Genomic DNA, 23374 nt, shown 5'->3' on the forward strand with positions numbered 1-23374 from the left:
ATGTGAGCAATCATGAAAATTTATTTGTCTCTCAGCACAGATATATTTTGGATTATAACAAGACTCTCCATTTTGAGATGAGGCTGTGAAGTACCATTTTATTTGAGATGAGGTACCCACCCTACCAGCTGTGTAAGTAAATGAGATTCTGACACATGCCACCTTCATTCATGGCTATTTTATCTCTTCTCTTGTCCTAACATCTATAATGTTAAACATAATTTCTTTCATAGTTTTTTCAGTACATCATCAGCTGTCTGTGTGGCAGGTGGCAGTCAGCCTGGAATACACAGCTGCAGGGACATAGAGAAGAACTTTGTGAGAGCAACTAACGGGATGAAAGTAGGGCCACTAGGAAAGGACACAAAAAAAAAAGAGGACAGCAGGACTTTATGGAGAATGTGTTAGAAATGGGCTGGAGGGAGGTAGAATGGGGAAAGATAAGTATTTTGCAACCAGAAAGAGAAACTGTTTGCCCATCGGAACATGCTTTTCACAACTATCTTCAGTGTCTAAACTTCACGTACCTGTCTCTAGCTTTCAGATCTGCTGTGCTTACCAAAGGACATTTGAGAGGAGTGTTCTACAGTAAAGCCAGGCTGTTGCTCATGTTCATAATTGAGTCTCAAACTTCCTGCCTAGGTGAGCTGAGCCAGTTGCTTTCCTTGATTTTTAAGTTTCCACATCTGTAAGAGAAGAACACAATCATGCATCACGGGCACGTTTACAGGAATTCATACGTAATATTTGTAGAGTGCTTTGAGCTTGAAGAGTGCTATAGATATAAAGATGGCCTTTGTACCTCACCTATCACTACAGATAACCATTTCTTCAAAGTGACAAGTACCATCTCAATCTAAACAGGGAACATTACCAGCCATCTCACAGACTGATCCCTACCCCTGCCAGATTCTCATAAGGGAATATAGTAGCAACCAATGCATGCACCTAGGAGTAAGCAGGCACCGCGTGTATGCTGCTAAAGGCATATGTTATGTTCCTGCTGTCATGACTGTGATGTGCTGTTCTTCACCTGCGCCTTTGGCTTCCTTCAAGAGTAGTGGTTTGAACCTCTGATGTTATTCATCAGCATATGTGCAGTAGTTTACCACCATCTTACATCTTGAGTACTTACATGAAGCTACAGCTAGTGGCACTGGATGATTATTCTGCAAATGCAAAGCCAACTGCTTTTGATATTATCCCTAACTCAACTGAACATAGACCCAAAGAACACCCGAGTCTGAGATTGAGGAAAAAAAAAAAAAGCTGAGGAGGACCAAGGAAAAGTGACCTGCTGATTTCAGAGGAAAAGAAAACATTAAGTGAAGAACAATCTTCCCTGGGCCTATGAGGTGGACTGGGTGACCTAATATCGCTTTTCTGTCTCCATTTTGTACAGTTTTGTGAGCCTCAAAGCACCAAAAAGAGCAAAGAGCTGCAGGATCCGTATAGCGAGGTGTCAGGAGGCGGGTGCAAGATCAACCCGTCAGAGAACCAAGCTTCAAGCAGAAGCACAATAGCTCCCTATGGATGTGCAGGCCAGGGGCATATCAAGATTGGTGCCCAGCCAAGAGGTGGGTAGCAGAGAGGTACAAGGGATGTCCAACACCCACCTGCTCCCCTGTGGCCATCGGGTAGGCCATGCTTTGTGCTCTGTGCTGGGGCAACATAGCATCTAACAGAGATGTTCTCTGTCTTTTTCCAGCATAAGGGGTGCAATAGGGAGACTTTGTTGGATTTCCTTCCTTCAGGGGAGGTTGTGAAGGACCTGATATTCCCTCGTGTGGGATAAACTCGTCCTTGTCCTTTTTCACTGCAGGGCACTGTGGGCGGGTGAAGGCCGGAGCCTCCCGCCTCAGGCGCTAGCGCAGGACGAGGGATGGGGAGCAGTCGGGCGCAGGGCGGGCAGCCCCCGGAGAAGCGCATCGTCCCTTCGCGCTCCTCGCTGGCTGCCCTGTGGCCTTCCCCAGCCCTCCCTCCGGCAGCCCTCTCCCCTCCGGCGGGGCCGCGGGCCCTCGCCCCGGCCGCCGCCGTCCTCCGCCCGCCGAGGGGCAGGCCCGGCGGCACCGGCTGCCCCAGCCCTCACGGGGCCTCCCGCCCCTGGGCCGCCCCCGCCGCCCGCCGGCCCTGAGGCACCTGCACCGCCCGGCCCTGCCCCGCCACCGGGCGCGGGCAGGACCCCGGCCGCATCCCCCTCACACCCCCCGCCCTCCGCTCCGGCTCCGGCTCAGCTCGGCTCCCCGCCCCTCAGCCGCCCGCAGACAGGCGCAGACAGCCGCACGCACGGCACTCACACACGGACTCACACACACACACCGAGGCGATGCAGCTTTAAAAGGGCCAGCTGCAGCCGGGGGGCCGGCCCACGGGAGGCCGGTGAGCTCCCTCCGACCGCAGCCCCGAGCGCTGCCGCCGCGGCCGGCAGACGCCAGCGCCGGGGCTGGGAGGGCCGAGCGGAGTGGAGCGGCGGGCGGCTGCCAGCCCGCCTCACGCCAAGTTTGATCGATATCCCCCTCCCGGCCCGGGCGGAGCAGCCTCGCCGGCTCCGCTACCCACCATCTTTGGGGGAAGTCCCTGCGCTGGGGGGGGGCTGCTGGAGACGGGGGGAGAAAGGCAACCTCGCAGCCAATGAGCCCTCCCAGGCTGGGGTGAAGACAAGAGGAGAGGGATTTGGGGAAGAAAAAGAAAAAAGGGAAGAAAGGAGGGGGACCATCCTCACTACCTCCGCCAGCGTCGCCACCACCATTGACACTACTCCGAGTCTCCGGTTGCGCCTATGCCTGTGCCGCCAGTTTCGTTTTAGGGGCTGAACCGCAGGGGCTGAAGAAAATGGGGCAGAGCGCGCCCCGGACCCTCCTGCTGCTGCTGGCGGGGCTGCTGGGGGCGGCTCTGGCAGGGTTCCCCAACACCATCAGTATAGGTAAGCGCCCGCCGCGGCACCGCGACCCGCGCCTTCCCCCCGCCAGCCGAGGGGAAGTTGTGTGGCGGGGGAGCGGGGGGCGAGCCCGGGCGCCGGCGGGTAGGGGCGCGGGCGGCCCCGGCTGCTCTCGGGGCCAGCACGGCTCCGGCTCCTTCCCGTTGGTGTGAGCGAGAGGCAGAAGCGGTGCCTGGGCGGCCGCGAGCGGCGCCGGGCTGCCGCGCTGCCCATTCCCCTCAGGAAAGGCGGGAGGGTTTGGTCCGGGCTCCTGCGGCACCGTGCCCTGGAGCAGCGCGTGCCCTGGAGCAGCGCGTGCCCTGTCGCGATGTGAGGGAGTGACGGCGGGAATCTGTAACGACGTGCCCCGGGCCTGGGGCCGAACGAGCCGCGCGGCTGAAGTGAAACTTGGGGTTTCTCCCTGCCTTTCCCTCGGAGCAGCCTCAGCCCTGCGTGTTCCCCACCAGACCGTTCAGAACGGCACGTTTGCCACGCCGCCGGTGTCCTCAGCGAATAACTCTACGGAGACGTTATTTGGGTAGTCTAGAGATAATTTAGGAGCCACAGCTCCCCAAGTTAGACTTTTAAACCTGCGTGTGGGCATCCGTGTGTGAGTGGCCTGGTTTTCAAGGTGCACCTGCAGCTCCCAGTGACTCCCGATAGCTCGGGGGTTAGACATTGGAATGGGCTGCCCGGGGAGGTGGTGGAGTCACCATCTCTGGATGTGTTTAAGAAAAGACTGGACATGGCACTTAGTGCCATGGTCTAGTTGACAGGGTGGTGTCAGGGCAACGGTTGTACTCGATGATCCCTGAGGTCTCTTCCAACCTGGTTGATTCTGTGTGATTCTGTGGAGGTGATGTGTGGCTTTAAAAGCCGAACTTTGGACTCAGAGTGTGTATTTCATGTACGCGCTGTGTCAGAATTACGTGCTCAGGCTCAGCCTGCTCCTGTGCGTTCTTTCCTGAGATGTGCACTATGCAAATATAATTTACTGGCACTGTTTCTCCTCAAAATTCATTCTGAAATAACCTTTTCCCTTTTTTTTCTTTTTTTTTTTTTCCATCCTAGGTGGGCTTTTCATGAGGAACACTGTTCAGGAGCACAGTGCATTCCGATTTGCTGTGCAGTTATACAACACAAACCAAAATACCACAGAAAAGCCCTTCCATTTGAACTATCATGTAGATCACTTGGACTCTTCAAACAGTTTTTCAGTGACAAATGCTTGTAAGTAAATACATGCTTTTTAAAAAAATATTTATTTGCTATTTGTCCTTACATTCAGTTTCTCCCTGGTAGCCTAGCATTCTTGTTCATACAACATAGTGCAACAAATGTGTGTACTGACATGAGGTTTAGTAGATTTGCAGCATTATATGGTTGAATAATACCTTAGGGAAAGTTCTCTCACCCCTTCTTTTCACCCCTTTAGTCTTGTTTTCCAGAAAAACAACCATGTTATTTATATGGCAGTGCTGTGTAGCTGTGATAAGTGAATTGCTGCTGAAGTAACATCCCTTCTCTGTTGAGGCTACAACCTAGCTGTGTGAAACAGCATAATTTGCAAATAACACAGTGTAGGAATAACACAGAAACAGCAGTTTACAAGTGACCTTGAGGGGACAAAGCTAGAGGGGCTCACTTCTCTCCTCTGCCCTGGGTTGTTTTCTTACAGCGAAAGTCCTGTTAAAAGCTGAGGAGACTGTAAACTGACAAATACCGTTAGAGCTGAGGGGAGAGAAAATGGAATCAGAACGCTTAGCATTATGAGAAATAGCACTGCACAAGCAGTGCATACATATAAATTGAGCCTTTATTAACAGAAGAAGCAAAATAGAACTTTGAGTAGTGTTAACGTGGTGTTAAAATGTGAAATATCTTTCTGAAAGACTGGTGCGTGTTCTGCATTTAAAAAAGCATTCCCTTACCAATAGTAGTTCCTGAACATTTGTTTTACTGATGTGTCCAAATTCAGTTTTATACAGTTTTTATTGTAAACCTTTGAGAACAAATGGAGTCTTCTTGCGAGGTAGTTGCATGCATTTTGCAGTATACAGAAATAGGTCTGTACGTGATCTAAAGGACCTCTGAATGCAATGTACTAACTTTGTGTTACGAACAGGATTTCTGCTCATATACTCACATATGAGTATAAAATGTTCAAAGAGGAAGCATTGTACTTCCTCTGTGTAAAATAATGAAGTATTGGAGTACAGAAAACTAGTGTCTCTTGTTTGAAAACAACTTCATGTTTTGAATATCTTATTTCTTTAATTTTTTGTTTGTTGGGGATAGGATAGTTCTTATAATCCTGTCCCATGCTATATAATCAGAAGACTGGACAAGTAGATAATTCTAGGATTTCAGGTATTTTCTGAGAAAGTTGATGGTTAGAAAATATACAATAAGAAAATATTTGGACAAATTTTGGATTGATATTCTAACATATCCCCCATGTGACTGCTTCTTGCTAGTGCAGTGTTACACTTTTTAGAAGGCTTTGAATTAGGACCTTTAAAACTTTTGCCAGGGGTTAATGATATAATATCCAATAAAAATATTTGGTAAAGTGGAAAAAAATGGTAAATGGAAGCATGTCTGTACTTTGCATCTGATTTTACTAATCCTATCCAGCCTCAACAGCTCTTAGAACAAACATCAGACTATTAATCCTTAATCAGTGTAATCCCTTCAAGAGGCTGTATCTCAAACGTAGTTTCCTAAATATCAATTATATGGATTTAGACTAAATACATTAAACTGTTTGGGTGACTAATTATTAATTGTTTTTTGAAAGTTCTACCAGCACTTGTTTAAAGATCCCACCAAGACAAGTGAACCACACGCTCGTTCAGAGGCAGTCAATGTATTATTTAGTCAATGGGCTTCTCATCTTCTGACATCTAATGATTTTTGTCATTGCTTAGTGAAAGCTGTGGTGATTTTAGTAGGATGAGATGGTTTTCTGTAGTGTAGGGCTGCATGTTCCAACACACATATTACCAGTATAGTAAAATTTTGAAAACTTAAATCTCTGGAGAAACCATGGACCAGAGACTACCAACCTACAGTAACCTATTTAAAAATAGAAGATGTGAAAAAAGAAACAGAAGAAAGAAAATTAAAAGGTGACCTTGTCCATAGCTATGTCAACCATCTGGTAATACTGTTGGTAGGAAAAGAATACGGTGAGTCCAAATCACCAGTGATACAGGTCTCAGTAGGTCAAAATAAAAAAAGTAGAGGAACAGTTGCTCTTTTTGGATCTGGAAGCAATTATCTTTGAAGTCAGAATGCTCATACATGTGGATTCATTAGGATGAACCAATAGCTCCTCACGCTACCTGGCTAACACATAAGACGTTCTGGCCTAAGTACCCTTAATCACATCCTCACTTCCCAGTGGAGTGGCAGATAATTTCAGGGTGCTGCCATATCCATGAAGGAATTCTTTACACAACATTTTTACTTCTCTTGGAGATAAGCATAAATTGTCTCCAGTGCTGTCACACAGCCGTTTGATCAATATTTGCAATTGGCAGGGATCCATAGGAGAGAAACCTGCAGTGACTCTGACTGCCCTCACTGGAGAGGGAGAATGTGACTGACTTTTGTGGTGGGATAGAGGAAGGAACTGAAGGGAAATCAGAGAAAGTAGCATGTGCAGCTTGAGCGTAGTGCCTGTACTAGTATCTATTTTAGTATCCATAAAATAATACTTTTCTTTCTCCTTTGCTTTGATTTGTATGATAGTGGCTATAGTAAGCGTTCATGTGTGCAGGAATTGAGGGGGGCTCTGCTCAGGAAAGACTTACGTTCTCAGTGTACAGCTGCGCATCCCGCTTGGTGCAATCTGGTGCATTCCAGAGGCAGGAGAAAAAAATCTCTTCTGAAGTATCCTCATGAGCCAGAGATAAAAAGCCCACCTCTGCTAGGGCTGATTTGGCAATATCCCAACATGGGAACAAACTTGCTTAGAAGCAAAAGAAAATTCCTGCCCTAAGCCCCTCCCTCTCTTTCCTTTTTCAGTTAAATGATGCATAATCTGATTCATGTGCATGTATTCCCTGCTTCACTGCTAGCACCGAGCCTGTCTCTGTATATTTGATTTACATGCATGCATACAGTATTCATCCAGTCTGTATTTATCTGCCCACCTATTTATTTAGCTGTGTGATATCTTAACAGACAGCAAATGCAAACACAGATGAAAATTCCAGTGTATTTAAAGGTGAACTGGAGTTTATCAGTTGGCTTGGGGCGGGATTTATTACGTCTTTTAAAATAAGCAGCTTTTTGCTGTCAGAAAAAAACAGAAAGGAAGAAAGTTAACTTGACCTGTGAATGAATAAAAGCAAGTAAAACATAGGTGTTATATTTTCTTCAAAAATGCTCACGTAGGGAGTGAGCTGTTTTTTTCAGATTAATTTGAATATAATGACTCAAATGTATAAATTCATCACTGAAGCATCTTTCATGCTTTTCTTATAACCTCTGATGAAGGATGTTAGTATTAATGTTGGATTACGTGTACAGTTCTGTAGATCATATTCCCTAGAAATAACCTGCGTATGTCTTTCTGCTCTGCACTTGTAGTGCACTGTACTAACACTGCTCTAGCCTCTGCAGTGTCAGCTCATTAGCACACAGATCTCATATTCCCTCTCTGCACTGTCATTGCAAAAAATTGCTGTTGTACACCTTTACAGCCAACAAATGGGCACTTGCGTTATGTACGATTCTCAAGAAAAATTTAGAAAAGTAAACTCAACCTTATACGTAGCCCCCATGGTATTTCTCAAAAGAAAGCATTGGTTTTCATTAAAATCTGTTGATCATGTAATGATAGTGGTGGGATGTGAATGGGTGAAAAGGGGCTGTGATTGCAGAATCTAATTAATCTACAGGCAGATTCCCTCTCTCAGCTAAAGCTAACCTATCAGCTGCAAATTCTTGTCCCGTTAATTTTTCTGAATCATTTCTCATATATCTTCTGAACCCAGAAGGCTTTTTATATTTTGGCAAATGTTGATGTGTACTGTTTTTTCCACAGGCGCTCATTCTTTAAGAGACCAAAAAAAGAGGGAGGATACAATGACATGCTTACCTTAAGTTGCTAAAATCCTGTCAGTGATTGTATGGATGCTTTCTTGAGGGAGTCTGATTTCAGACTTTCTTAGAAAATTTTTCTTTAGCATCCTTGCAGTCCTTGAGTTTAATCTTTAAAATTCAGCTTGGAAGATTTTAATGGAAAATGTGTCTGTTTGTTGGTGTGAGAACGTTGCAGAAAGCGATACCACCGGGTTAGTAGCAGACGATTTTTCCAGTTTACCTGTATCACTCCCTTTCCCAAAGCACAGGTGCGTATATATATAAATGCTCACATGCACACTCACTCGCACACGTGCACACATGCACACAGACACACTTTTTCCTTAGGTGCTGCTCAGCATTTCTTTTTGCCAGCGGGCAGATAATTTGCTTCCCTTGCATCTGTGTACTCTTTGGCCAGCTGGCAAAGGACACTGATGCTGAAAGTAGTGAGCTCCATTCTGCCAAAAGCATAAGCATGTCTCACTGAAAGTCTTGCCAAGTGTGGGGCGTGTACTGGTGGTTTTGCGTGAGTAGAGACTGCAGGGTGGATGCCTCCCTCTCCCGATAAGGAATGCACTGTGGTTTCTCCCAGCAGTCTGTGGTAAAACACCTGGAAATGTGCTTTCCACACGACTCTGTTCATTACAGCTCCCTGAAAACGCCTTTTATGCTGCAGAACATGCTCAAGTGTTGTATGTTACTTCCGTGTGACAAAGAAAATCAGCTGGCTTTAGCTCAGGGGTCAAAGCTTTTGCAGTATTGGGGTGGATTGAACGGTGAAGGGTGTGTTCCAACTAAAGTTTGTTTCAGCTTTGTGGCAGAGCAGATGATTTGTCATTAAGCTGAATGCAATCTCAGTGTTAGCAGAAGGAACCATACTGCTTTCAAGCATGTTTTATTATGTCGTAAATTAATTTTAAAATAAGCTGACTCTCCTTTCTCTCCTCCTCTGCTACATACATAGTATTGGCATACTGTTTAGAAGCTAGGGTTCCATTTAACTCACACTGTAGCGATGGCAAAAAAATTGCAGATGAATGGACACTTTTTTGAGAAACTCTGAATCCACTGAGTGAATGAAGAGTAAAGCACAATGAAGAGTGCCATTTACTTGTTCAGTTTTGGAAAGATTTTGTGCGGATGCAGAGATGAAATTGTTCACTTTTCCTATATAGCTCTGGGCCTGGAGGACCCATGAGACTATTGGCATGGGTTAGTGAGCTACTGATGAACTGCACATTCCGATAAAGTGCGTAACAGCTGTAGTGTATCTCTAGGAGGAAATGGAGATGCCATGATGGGAAACAAGCATGTGACAGTAGCTTTTAACAACAACAAAAAACCCACAGTTTTGTTGAAGGCTGGCTCGGGAGCTTGTCCAAGAGCCACAGAAAACAGTGGGCTTCTTTCCGCTGGGTTCGCTGTGTTCAGTGTCTGGGAGGTGGGAGGCCGTCCTACTGCAAGCGTGGGACTGTTACGCAAGAAGGTGTGAAATGAGGGAGCTGATCTGTCTTTAATGAGTCTTTATTGTCGCAATACAGCGATTTAACATTTTTCCATTTAAAGTACAGATTTTGTCATTACTGATTTTGGAATGCTAATTTTGATTTAGGTAGGCATCCTTAAAATGTTTTAGAATATGTTCTTTTTAAAGCTGCAACAGTTTGGTTTCATAGTTCAGTTTCAAACCAAGCCAAACCATATAATTGAAAACTTAGGTTCATTTATTGTGAGAAAGATCTTTATGTTGAATTTGTGTTTGGCATTTAAGTTACAGCCTAAGATCAGTGCTTTCCATGCTGCTGTAAAGTATAGATCACTGGAAGCCCATGGCCCCCTTTCTAAGGGAACTCATAAGGCAGCCTGAAAACTCTGTACCTATTGTTGTGAGGTTTGCTATGCAGGGGCTTGTACCTCCACTGGAACAATGTGGTAGCCTAAAAATAGAAATATAAAAATGATTGATCTAGATCAAGCCAGTTTCTGTGAAACTATATGATGATTAGTGCAGTGAAGCAATTTCCAGATTTCATCCATGGGGATTCTTTTTCTTCTAAATGTGTATATGTTACATTTCCCATCAGAGGCAGAGGTGTGCTTCACTCCATTATATCATCTGCTTTATATTATTGTTGATCTTCAGAATTTCAGATGCCCTAGAAACCTCAAACTTCAAATCATCTTGGAGTTTTTCGTGTGCACTCATCTGACAAAGATTCCAAAGTAGACACTCATGTTCGGCTGTAGTCGTTGCAGTGTGGACACTACAGAGATGCTCAGTATATACTCTGGCCTGACTGTATCAGGGAGTTAGGAGATGTTTCTATAGCACCAGATATACAGAGTTAATTTATCAGCGTGTAGCTATATGTGAAACATTCAAAGACAGTGTGGGCCTTTGTAGTTGATCTCACCAAGATGTAATTATTAGGGGTAAAACTATCATATATACACAGAGCCAAGAGAGAAACTGGTAATAAGGTTCCTGGGTAAAGAGGAAGAGTGAATGTAGGAAGGCATTATGTCAATGAATCTACCTAGCAGTCATTCCTGCATATCCTCCTTGTGGTGTATGAGGCACTGGGTCTGTTTTATCATCTTAACTGCTTCTAAAATAGTGGGTGGCATCGTGCAGCCCTCACACATACGCTGCACAGGAGGCACGGAAGCCCTTATGCATAAGGATCAACCTGCAGAGACCTGCGCTGCGAATAACTTGCCCAGGCACTTGTAAAAAGGGTGAATTGCTCTCCTAGAATTGGATAATAGCCCAGCTGAGCACTCTTCTGCTGGAATGGAACGACCTATCTGGTCACTTGTGTGTAATCATTTTGCTAGACTATTTGGACGTTTCAGATACACTGAAAATTTTTTATTTGTTTTTTTTTTTCAGACACAATTTACAACATGCTCACTTTCAGACCCTTTGTAAGTTATGTGATTGCATTTGGATACTTGGTCCTGCCCTTGTGTTGGGCTTGTGTTTGTTGGAGTTTATTCAGATGTGATGTTTGAAATTCTGATCAAGAATGTAAAAAAAAAAATCCAGGGCTGCATGATGATTTCACTGTCTTGAGTCTTTTTAATATAAGAACTGTCTTTAAAATGATCTGCAGATATCTGGGAAAGGTATGTCCACTCTGTGATGGTATATAGTCCGTGCATACTTACTTAATTCCATGTATTACTTCATTATTTTCACACTTCTTTCTCCTGGACTGATGTGTGTAATGGTGCTTGCTGATTTCACCATCCATAGTTTTTTGTCATACACAAACATCAGGCATTTGGGCCCAGCCCATGTGGTAAAGGGACTGAACTTGGGAAATCATGGAGTCTTCTGATGGCTCTTAGCATGATTTGGAGTAAGTCAGTTTGTACTTCTGGTAGCACAGTTTTGCTATCGCTTATACAAGGGTAATACAATTTACCTGTATCAGACAGGTTTTGCAGGGCTGTTTGCAGTGAAAAACTTGGAGAGCTTTGGCTGACGGCACCTTTTTCATTTTATTGATCAATTCTTCCACTTCCCTTCCTTAAAAACAAACAAACAAACCCCCAAAAACAACCCCCAAAAGCAAAAAGCAAAAAAACCCCACCAAAACCCACCCTACTCTTCATTCTTCTGAAAAATAAATTGAAATTAGCACTTACTAATTTTCTGTCCTCACCAGAAGATGACATACATTCCCACTGATGGACCTAGGAGAGCATGTGTCACAGCTGTATGGCAAGCCAATCTATCACTTGACAAAAGAGACATTTTCAGCTCTTTACCTGAAATAAGCAAAGCTGTTGGAAAGAAAGCAAGTTTAATACTGGAAAGTTCTTTGTCTCCTACACATCTTTACTATAAGTATGCTCCACACTTCTACAGCACAGCATGAGTCCAATTCTTGCCTACCTGACCCACACTCAGACTGTTTATTTGAGTGGTGGGAGAAAGAACCGTCTTTACTAGAAGCAGTGTTGCCTGTTGATTTCCCCCAGTGAGGTCTGTAGAACGTGCTGTAATCACTATCTCAGAGCTGCTGGCTTTTCCGAGAGATGTGCGGCAGTGCATTTCAAGATTGGTGCCTTCCATGATTTCTTTGATTTCCATTTCAGAGATCTTAGTTCAAGATATGTGCTGCAGCCTGCTTAGTGAACATGGATCAGGTCTTGCGAGCTACAAGGTTGCTGCGTCACGATGCACATCTTGATTGGTCTTTCTACCCTGCTGTGTATGCTGAATTCCTTAAAACTTTTTGGTGGTTGTCATTGTTGTCGTTGTTTGTGATTTTCTTCTGAAGGGGAGGTGCAGGGGGAGAGATGGCTTGGGAAGAAAGAGTAATTGATAAGTTTTTTCAGGTGATGAACTTTCCATAGCCTCTCTACAGCAGAACATGGTAAGACGTTTTTTACTGATTACAGAGGTTTTGTCGTGTTGGGCTTTACCACTTGTGTCACCAAGTTTGGATTCTAATGAAGTCTGATGGTCAGAAAACTCAAGTTCTTGTGCAGTTTTTTCCCAGCAGCTAGATGATAACTAATTAGTGTCCATTGATTTGCGAAGGGCTGACCCAGGGTCTAACCCTGCATTGAATCGAAACTGTTAGGGGGATTCTAAATTGTCTAGCAAGTTTAATGTACTCGACCATCCTTCTCCAAAGTGTGCAGTGGTCAGGTAGCATCTCCAGAGTGGCTTCACTAACATCGTGGAGTATGTCAAAAGGAGTTGGACCTAAGGAAATGCTGAATGAGTGAGCAGTCAGCATAATATCTGCTATCCTACTTTGAATTTCTTTTTTAAAACATTGCTTTTTGTGCCTATTTACTTATGACTTCTTGATGAATATAAAATAATACTAAAGAGAAAAAATGTGTGTGGTCGTCCTATGCCAGCTAATCCTATTTCAGCCATGTCAGGAGAGTGATTCTCATGAGTAATGGTAGTTTTCATGTATTTATATTGAATGCCTCGGCCAGCTCAGACTGAGTTCCTCCATAGAACCTTTATCTCATTGCTGTTCTGTCCATCCCAGAAATGGATTGTATATCCCAGAACATCATGCTGCATGACTTCAAAAGCACAGGTGACTGGAAATGATGGGAGCTGTGTGACTTACTAATCTTTCATTTCAGATGTAGTTCCAAAAAGGTTTTAAAGGTTGGATTGAGATCAACCAGAAAATGAAAGAATTAAAAATAAAAGCTTTTTAAATAGTTTCAGACTTCAAAAAATTGACTTTGTTTCAGTTGAAGCCAAATATTCTGTTTTGGAAATGATGATTTCTGGGGTTTGTACATTTTTTTTTTTTTTCTTGACTGAAACAATTTGGTGAAGCCTGTCTGAGTTAGCAAGATGTTTCTGCAGACATGGATCTACCTTTTTCAATGTAAAAGCACCTGTTCTGTCCAATTTTTATAATGGCCTATAGATGATGAATGTGAAAAAAAATTGTGTGTGTTGTGGAAGAAGCTGTCTGCATTTTTCAGGGTATGTAGTTCAAGCTGCTTATGCTGGATTTTATGGATAGACAGTTTTTGTCAGTTAAAGTATGTATGGCATGTCTTTCGACACCATCTACAGGCAACTTACTTTATTACCTGGAGAGGCAGTGAGATAAGCCCAAAATTGATCAAAATGAGACCAGTTAACCCTCCTGAAGTTTTCTACTACTCCAGTTTGGTGCTCCGGGTGCCGAAGTTGCCTTCTTTAAAGCATGAATCGGTATAGCTCTACTACGTGCAGAGCGTAGTACATGTAGTGATGGTTTCTACAACCGCAATGTCCTGTTCCAAAGGTGTGCATTCATATGCATCAGGTGTGCTTTACAGCCAGTTGTTTTGTGCTAAATAACACAAAAAGAAATGGCAAGCAGTGATTCGTAGTTGTGCGTATCTGCAGTGACCACTGGGACCTAAATGTTTTAGTGTTTCATTGTTATAATAGAAAGAAGAAAAAGCCACTTTGTATCCCTTTAGGTAAATACAGGCAGACAAGATACATAACAAGAGTATTCCTCTGGTCTGATTTACACCAGGGTAAATTTGGAGTAGATCTGCAGGAGTTTGAAGGAGTGAAGGCAGTAAATGTAAAAACAGAGTGGTCCCTCATGAGGTATTCCTGGCTTCAGGCTTCTGGATAAGTGGGGGATTTGGGTCCAAGACAGCCAATGGATTCTTCGAGGGAGACTCAGAGCATCTTAATCAGTCCTGCACCTCTCCTCCAGGACTACTGAGGTTGTCCAGGCTCTTGACTTCAACAACTGACTGAATACCCCCTTGTGTAGCGTCGCACGTATTTCCTCTTGGAACTTTGGGAAATTTAACAAAACGTTCACGTTCAGCAGTAATAAGTGTCCCTTTATAAATGATGCTGGGTATCTCAGAAGTATCTGTGATAGACTGTGTAGAGCAGAATCTGCCAAGGAAAGATTTTGTTTTTCAATTGAAACAAAATAGTGTAAATCAAGTAGTCTCCAGTGGAAAGTGCTGACCTCGCTTTTAGCAGGAGTCACTTACACCATCTCTACTTTCAGATTTTAGTTTTTCTTTTTTCCCTTTCCTCTCATATATATATTTTTGTAGCTGTGAACCTTTCCCTACTGTTCCCTCTCTCTCTGCATCAATTTATGGATTTTGCAGTTCTTGTATGAATAGAGGCTGTGTGACATTAAAGACCATAGACTCTTCTGTGAAATTTAACTCGTCGTGTCTCTTATGTGCTTGCGTGAATAGTGATAGTCCTGATTGAGAAACATGGCACCTTCTTCTGAGTTGCTCTAGAGGGTAATTCAAGAACAGGTCTCTGGCAAAACAGTCTTTTGGCTGAAGCATAAAGCTAACATTTTAACCTATTTTAATCTGTAAAAACACCCTGTTATTTTTCATGAATAGTGAACCTATTGTGGGTAGTGATGTTGCTAACTCCTGCATCCTGGTCAGGTTCCAGCTTGGATCATTATCAACATAAATCAGTTATTCTCCTGGAAGCTTTATTCAGATAAATTATCTGCACTTCCTGTCTTAAATTCGTATTGTGTTGTTCTGCAGTGCTAGCCCCTGTTTCACGTAAGATGCATTTGAGATTTGAGTTGAGACAATCTCTGCATACGCTGGAGGATATAATTTCATATTAAAGTGTATTTTCCTTGCGGGCTTTTCTGAAAAGATTTTATGCTTCCTTGGTAATATCCGGAGATTCCCTGTCTTAATAAGAATTGTTTTGTTAATTGATTCCAGAATCTGCTGCTTTGGAATAGTCTGCCTTAATCAGGATCTTCACATGAATTTAAAAATGGCATCTTTCTGGACAAAATTGTAAGCAGGATTAATATGATTCCTCCTTTCTACTATGTGGTCTCTAAAAACGGTTATATCAGCCCTGTGTATTTCTTCGGTATGCTGGGTTGAATTCAATCTATGGCAACATTCTCTGCAAGGGGATTAAAATCTTCTTGGAAATAACTTAATCAAAATCGATTATTAAGTATGTTTTCAAGAAGCCTGGGTGAAGCTATGTGTGAAATATGAATCTATTGTTTCAGTTTCTCAGAAATTCAGCTGTGTAATTCAGTGTATGTGGAGTACACTTGCAAAAAGTACTGTCGAGCTCCAGAGACAGGAGACCTCCTGCAAAATGGGTGTGGGAAGGGCAATAGCAGTTTGAGATGCTATCCTGCGTGCCTCGTTCCTGGATGAAGGATGCTATAGAAGTGTAAAGCATTAAGATCAAACCTCCTGGATAATCAGGACTGTGAGTTTGTTCTGCATGACCGAGAAGGGACTGCAGTTGGGACACTGCTGCCTGCCTCCTGCGCCGAGCCTGCCAGCAAGAGGGTCAGCAAGTGCCAGCTGCAGGCGCGCAGCTCCTGGCAAAGGCTGGCGCCCACTTAGAGCTGTGCATTTAAGCTCTCGTTACGGGCTTTGGGTTAATAGCGGTGTACACTGCTACCTAATCATTTACCTGAAACTGAGAGGCTTTATCTTAACAGTTTAGCCATCCTCCTACCCAGTTTGTGTGGCGTGCTTTTTTTTGTGACTGAGTCCAGCTTTAAATCTCTGAGAGAAGAGTATCATGTGCTGTGATGATTACAGTTCAAGCGCGTAGAGATTTATTGCCAATATAGAATAAAATGTAGTAACTTTAAAATATTGATGATTAAAGCAATAAAGATCTGCAGCTTGATAAATTCACCCATTCTTAAAAGCTGGCTTTTCTCTATGAATGTCCTGCAGACAATTTTACTTTAACAAAATAATCAAGGCTTTCATTTTAAAACACCCACTGACTTTCTGTTTGCAAAGGCAACTTCCACGGTACAGCCTCTCTCATTTCTCAAGAGGTGTAGAGGCACCAACTGGGTTGTGAGCTTCCCCTGTGTGTCCATTGGAAAGCGACTGTTCACTTTCTGAAGAAGTAGATGCCATTAATCATTTTGCTGTCAGCCCTTATGCTAGAAACATCCCACTGAAATGCGTTCTTGGTGTGGCTGGTTGTGCTGATTGTGCTGATTGTCCTTCATATTGTGCTAGCAATAATTGACTAGTGCTACAACTTGAAGATGATTTTAATGCCAGGATACAAATTTTCTGAGCAACAGGCTTTAAGACTGAAAAGTGATTGTTTATGGCTATAGAGGGAACAATGTGACTTTTAAAATTTGGTCCAGCAGCGGCTTGGTTACCTGGATGTCTGCACATATGCTGTCGCTTCCTGCTCAGTAGTCTTTTCAGAGGGCTTCGGCACTTCTGCAGAGCTCATCTGCTGGAGTAGCTTTGGAGCATTACACTCCGTGCACAGGAGCTGAGGTAACGGCTTTGGCTCCCGTTCATGGTATCCACAAGAAAGAAATTGCTGCAGTCCGGTGGTGTATTGAGCTCTCTGCAGTGATGTCTCATGGCAGCACAAATCCTGCTTGGAAGCAGATGAGTGCCAACCTCTGGGTCCTTCAGAGAACTGATCATTCCTCTGTTTTCCCTGGAGCGCACACCAGGCATCTTGTGATTCCTAACTGGTGAAATAGGGTAGAAAACCCAACAATAATTCCCAGTGGTTAGGAGATTTCCCTGCAGGAGCAGATGTGTTCAGAGCCTCAGGGCTGGTGACCCACCGATCTGTAGGCTCGCAGGCTGGGCAGCAGTGGTGTTGCTGTGCTAGCCCACAGCCCAGTGAGGCTGCCAGGGAGAGAGGGTCACTTCAACCGCAGCAGTTGGATCTTTTTTCACGTCAGGGCTTTGGAAGTTTTCTTTGGGATCTGTACTCCACACAGATGTTTTTTTTCTCTTTAGTTAGCTGGTTTTATTCTCTTTTCTCTGTTCTCTGTTCTTCTTGCCTTGCTTTGATCAATAGGAGCAGATAGACCATAATTTAAAAAAAAAAAAAAAAAAGAGCTATTTCACTTCCCAGAGACAGTGAACAGGCCTGTGAATGGCACCTTCTGTTCCCCGTCTGCCTGGGTTCACCTCGCACCCATCAGCCTCAGCGTTAGTCTCATTCACATTGAGCTGCTAGGTTTGTTTCGCTCTCAAAAACTCTTGAGAGTGGGCAAGTTTCACACTGAGGTAGTTAAAAATCCCAAACTTGCTCACGTTTCCTCAGAAGTGACATTAGTTATTCCCAGGGTAGGTTTGCTCAGATCACTAGAGCTTTCTCTGAATCCAGTTTGACTTTTGAGATGGTTACAAATCCTTGAGATAGTGTGAGTTCCTTGCAGAGCTGGAACTGCTGTAACACTGGAGGGATCCTGGTGCTTTTGGTGGAGGCTGTATGTAAATAGAGTAACTGGGTGAATGAAAAACCAACAGTATAATTCTTCAGCATTTCTTGAGTTTCTTGAAGCCTGCCATGCCTTTTGCACTGATATGAGACTTCTGCAGCTCCCAGTGATGAACCCCCTAAAACAAATCACCGAGATTAGTAGTATTTATAGATAACCACAAAGATCATTCATTCCTCTCAAGCTGTTTATTTTTGGGCAGCCCAGTGAAACTGATGAAATTGCCAGTTGTCTGAAATGCTGCTGCCGGTTGTTTGAATGAACCGTATTGATTATAGTTGCAGGACTATTCATCTCATACTGGCACGCATACAATACATGTATTATAAAAATGTTGTCTCTCTTGACAGCTGGGTTATGAAATGATATGCTGAATTATATGTCCTTATAGGCAGTGTATACATAGACTTTTCTTAATCCTAATTCAAAAGTATTAAAAGTTACTTGAAGGAATACAGAATGGAGTATCAGACTCTTCAGAGTATTATAGTACCTTCATTAGAAACAACCAGTTAACGAATTTATGTTGAAATGAGCTGACACAGTGAAACCCCAATGGGTGCTAAATGGTCTAAACAATCTTCTGCTGTGGAGGTGGAGAAAATTTTATTAAATGAGTAAAGGATTTCTTAGAAGATGCAGATACGAAAGAGACTATTTAAATCTATTAATTACCGCAGTTTTGTTTTAAAGTCAAAGAAAACCTTGAGGCAAGCCTGTTTGCAGTGCATACAGTAGTAGTCTTCCAGCTTCATAGCAAATACCTTCATCTTTCTGATTTTTTTATTTAAAAAGAATGCAGTGATGCAGCGATCGTGTTCGTCTACGCTTACCCTCAAAAGTTTTCCATCCTTCATTCTGTCACTTACTTAATGGTGTGCATCCCAGTTGCCTGGGTTGCTCCATCACATCGCCTTTTGCTGTGGGATTCACTGGAGAGAAGCTCAGCAGATGGCCCTTTGGCTGCAGCTTCTGTCCCTTCACTGGAACAATCTGTTGTTCTAACTCAGAATGGGTTAGAACAAACCCCAAAAGTTGAAGTAAAAGCCCTTGTCGTGTTTAGAGGATGTGATCTTTCATTGATGCATTGCTGTATATTTGAAGGATTCATATTTTGAAAAACCATGATCGGTAAATAAAGATTAGATAGACTTTTAAGTACTGTGCTTGAAAATTTCCATTGTCTTGATCTGTAGTCATGAGTGACCAAAAATACATTAAAGTGCTCAGAGCATTTTTTTTAAGTTTGACTAATGCTTACTTGATTATATCTGAAATATCACCATCGTCTCCAGTAGCTGCCCTGAGAGCAGATTTTCCCCGTATTTACCTGAACTAATTGGTACATTGAATGTAACTTCAACTGCACAGTGATGACAGATGTAACTGTAGAATGCGTGGGTGTGTTTTAACATATATTTGCAATTGTAGCAAATTTATTAAATAACTGCATTTAAGGTTTCATAAAATATGTAAGTCCACATCACAGCTGAGTAGATTGACTTAGCCTACCTGATGTAGGTGGATGGAAGCAGATTTATATCACCGTGATTCTTAAAATAGTATTTAACAGTTCTTTTTGGCAGTATAATGGATAGAAATCTTTACAAATTTATATGTTGTTCAGTTGCCAAAGGATCATATTCTTCTTCAGCTTGTGTTACCTAAGATAGCTTTCAAATGGAATATTTTTTTAATCATAATTTCAATATTCTACAACATAAACTATCAATTTCCTGAATAGGAAAATAATTTTTTTCTCTTATTCTTTCTTTTTTTTTCTTCATAGTCTGAGATTTTTCTTTACCAATAAGTAATACATTTGTAACCATGAAAAAGCTTCATTCGAGCATCTCTTGTCATTGGTTTTCCAGATCCTCGCAAGCCACTTTTTATCTGTCTGCTTCCTTCTGCTCAGCACTTCTGCTTTCTTTTCCTTTATATCAGTCTCTGCAATGAAGCTGTTGTCATACAACCACATTAATTGATGACGCTTTATTTTTAAATTCTTTCTCTAAAAATTTAATCTCCTGCTATGAGACGGGGTATTTACATGCTCATCCTCTATGAAAGTGGATGAGTTAGCGGAATAAATATCCTACACATTTGTGGGAGAATAGACACCCCCACCCCCATGGTGTCAGCGTAGAGAGGGATGGATTCTGTTGCTAACTTGTGCGGTGCAGTGGCTGACAAGATACGGTCGCAATGATAAAACACTCGGTACCGCACTTGGCAAAATTTAGGGGTCCCTTCAGCTGTGAACGGCTCTGCTTAATTGTTACCGAAGCCTCCCCTGCTGAAATGATGCATCAGAGCAGCACAAACTGAACAGTTGTGATGGCTGAACTTGCTCCTGCTGCTCGTGAACCAGATATACTGTAAATGCAAAGAGTAGGTGCTCCCCGTATCTCTAACTAAAGCATGGGTGCAAGTTTGTTCGGCTGCAGTACGAAGTTACTCAAAAAGCTAACTTGGGAGTTGAAAAGCAGCTATTTTTACTTGTTACATATTCTCAATACCTTTGCTTTTCTGGCTTCCTCGGCAGAAAGGACAGCTTGAGGGTGAAAAAAATGTACAGTGGTGAATCTCTCTTTTTTTTATTTTTCTATTTTTTTAATTATAGAAAACTGTGATATTTTCTACTGTTCAGTTCAGTGTAAAAATTCCTGGGTCTCCTAAGGAAAGGTGGCCTTCCCTAAGCGGTATTTTCTCTTTCTTCTGTGAGGCTGCAGTATGACTGATTTTGTCCTGCTGGTCTTTTAAAGATACAAGATCAATTATGATAATAAGGATTACGTGTGATATTTATCTGGATTCTTAAGAAAACAATGGCAGAGGAGGAAATAGGAAAGGGCGATGTTGTCATTTGAGAGGATGCTTGTATATGGCTTGTAGCTAAAAGTCTTTATGTATGATATTCTTCAATATGCTGTGCACTTCTCCATAAAGACATTAACAGCTTGTTGGAGAGCTCTGATGTTGAAATTGGACGCTCTAATGTCCAAGCTTACCTTTCAACAGTCTGGACAGCTGTATAAAATGCTGGGTGGATATTCTAATTCAGGCCCCTACTTTGTTCTTAGTTAGGAGCAATATCCATTGCAAGACCCAGTGTGCTGGTGTGTAGTCTCCACCATGATCTTCCATTAGATGTCAGTCAAATCTCTGCTTCTGGGTGGCTTTTTTTGTGTCTTTCAATAGAGTGCAAACATGTGGGCTTGCTTAGCTTAAATAACTGGTTATTTTTCAGATTTAGTTAATCACAAGCCCAAGTTCTTCACCTGAACGATCTTTCCAGGGTCATCTATGCAAGTAGCTTTTTCTAATCTTAGGCAGCAGTTTAACTTTTTAAACACAGAAACCCTGATTATGCTGGTTCAGAGGAAGAACCTTTACCTTCTAAATCATGTTTCCTATCACGGTTGATTTTCTCTATTTTGAAAAGTCTTGATTTTTTTTTTTTTTTTCCTTTCGAATCAAACTTGGTTTTATTCTTTTCCACTGCAATTGTGTCATGGATTAAATGCACATCTGTTTGTGCAGACAGCATCTGCTTTTATCAAGGACAAAAATTTTTAAATTATATGTACAGCAACATCATTGTGTAATATTACTGTAGTCAGTGATGTATTTTATTCAGCTGCACAACAATATGATTGCTTGATTCCTGAGAAGAGTCTCACAAAGGTGAGTTAAGTTTTATGGGGTGAGATGAATTTCTCACTTGCTCCTCCTGGTCTCCCAAAACTGATATTCAGAAATAAATCTTTTAGGAGAAGAATTTAATTATCTTGCATTTCCCACATCGCTGGCTCTAATTAACTGACTGCGCTTTGGATTCTCTCCCTCGTTTGGGAAGTTTGAATGGGCTCTGTAGATACGACGGTTTTAGAAAGAGACTTCAGAATGCAGCTTGCGAGAAGACTACAGCTCTGTACAGCGTGATTAGTTTCGGTTATCAGCTTGACCCAGCACATTTATTCTGCTTAGCTGAAGTCATGAAAATCCTAGATACTGTGCTTATTTACATTTGTTTGAACCATCCTTTTGGTAAAAGAATATATTTTTTATTGTGGCAGTTTGATGGTTTCTCTTTATTCCCTAGTAATATACTCCATGTTGTGTTTTTATTCAAAGTTAATTGTATGATAGCAGAATATTTTTTATTTCAGAATAGCTTTGGGGACTGGGAGGGAGGAAGGAGAGGACCAAGTAAGTGAAGGGCAGCCACAACTTTGAAGAGGATCTGGAGCCAAGAGAGTTAAATTGCGCTTCTTTCCAAGATGTGAAATAGCTTGAAAGTACTCCCTTCTAGGGCACAACCTTGGTGTGTTTGCTGGTGCTGATTTGAAAGATTTTCAATTACTGTGTCATGGGTAGATTTTATGGAAGGGAAGTTTTCTTTCTGAAGAACAGAAATTAAATCATACTTGCTTCTTTTGGAACTATCACATAGTGTGTGTCCATGTATTCATGGCTACTGAATTATCCTGCTTCTGTCAGCCTCTTTCTGTTCCTGTAGTTCCTTAACAAAATAAGAGGACAGATTCAGAGTATTTTGATTCCTCCAGAGTAAAGAGGAGGCTCCTATCAGTTGGCCACCATCTGAGTCCATGTAAAACCTGAGAATTTCGATGGGATGAAAGATTTTTATCTAACATAGACTAAAAGAGAATAAAATCCCAAAGGTTCTGTGCTTAAAGAGACACTGTGGATTTATGGATTACATATACTCCATGTAAAATTGTCTTTCCTGCTGTTCTTACTCATAGCACCAACGTGACTGTCATTGGAATAAACCAGGGGGAAAAACATTTCTTCTTTTTTTCTCATTTATTTTTGCAAGTAGCAGCAATTTCTGACTTGTTGCAGGATCACATCCCTGTGTTAGTTGGTCCCATCACTTTCTATCTTCATTTTTTATACAGTAATAAGAAAGAGGAAGAACTGTGTATAAAAGTATGCTGTTAAATCCATAAAAAATTTTGAGTGAGCTGGGCTGAGTGCAGCTCCTGAAACTGCCTTGAAAATGGTCTTTAAAAACTGACTTTGTATCCAGCTGATGATGGAACAAATACCTTGAAGAGGATGAGAAAAAGAAGCTGGGATAACATAAATTTACTACTTGAACACAGAAAAAGAAACTGTTCCAATACAGTAACTCAAATCCTGGTTCCTTTCCTTAATAGGATGGCTTCAATAGGATTTCCTTTAGGACTAGTTGCACTAAGCTATGGAAAAATGGAGAGCCAGGAAGGGGTGGTTTTGTTTGTTTTTAAATGATTTTGATGGTTACAAAATAATCTGGGAATTTTCAGTTCATGGAGTTCATAGTCTGGTTTGTTTGATATGGTTTCTGTAGGTCTCAAGCCTTCTTGAAATATTCGACTGATAGCGCTTAACTAAAGCTAGCGCACAGCCTAACTGCGTTTGCATTTCTGGCACGTTTTTGCAGACTTTCTTGGTTAGTGGAAGACTATAAGGTCAGTAGCTTGCTATATGTCCACACAGTCGCTTCTGGGTTCACAACCATGCTCCTAACCAGAAAGGGTGTTACAAGTGTGTTACTCTAATGAGAAAGATTAGAAACAAA

At 42.4% G+C, this 23374-nt stretch overlaps 1 protein-coding gene across 1 annotated transcript in view; it reads left to right on the forward strand.

Moving 5' to 3' along the window:
• The first annotated feature begins 2832 nt into the window (after positions 1-2832).
• Positions 2833-23374, forward strand: part of GRIA3 (glutamate ionotropic receptor AMPA type subunit 3) — a 149998-nt gene continuing 129456 nt past the window's right edge. Inside the window, exons 1-2 of the mRNA XM_068412032.1 lie at positions 2833-2923; positions 3989-4147. Of these exons, the coding sequence (XP_068268133.1) occupies positions 2833-2923; positions 3989-4147 (250 nt within the window). The remainder of the gene's footprint in view (positions 2924-3988; positions 4148-23374) is intronic.

Source organism: Nyctibius grandis, chromosome 13, assembly GCF_013368605.1.
Source record: "Nyctibius grandis isolate bNycGra1 chromosome 13, bNycGra1.pri, whole genome shotgun sequence".
Lineage (NCBI taxonomy): Eukaryota > Metazoa > Chordata > Aves > Nyctibiiformes > Nyctibiidae > Nyctibius > Nyctibius grandis.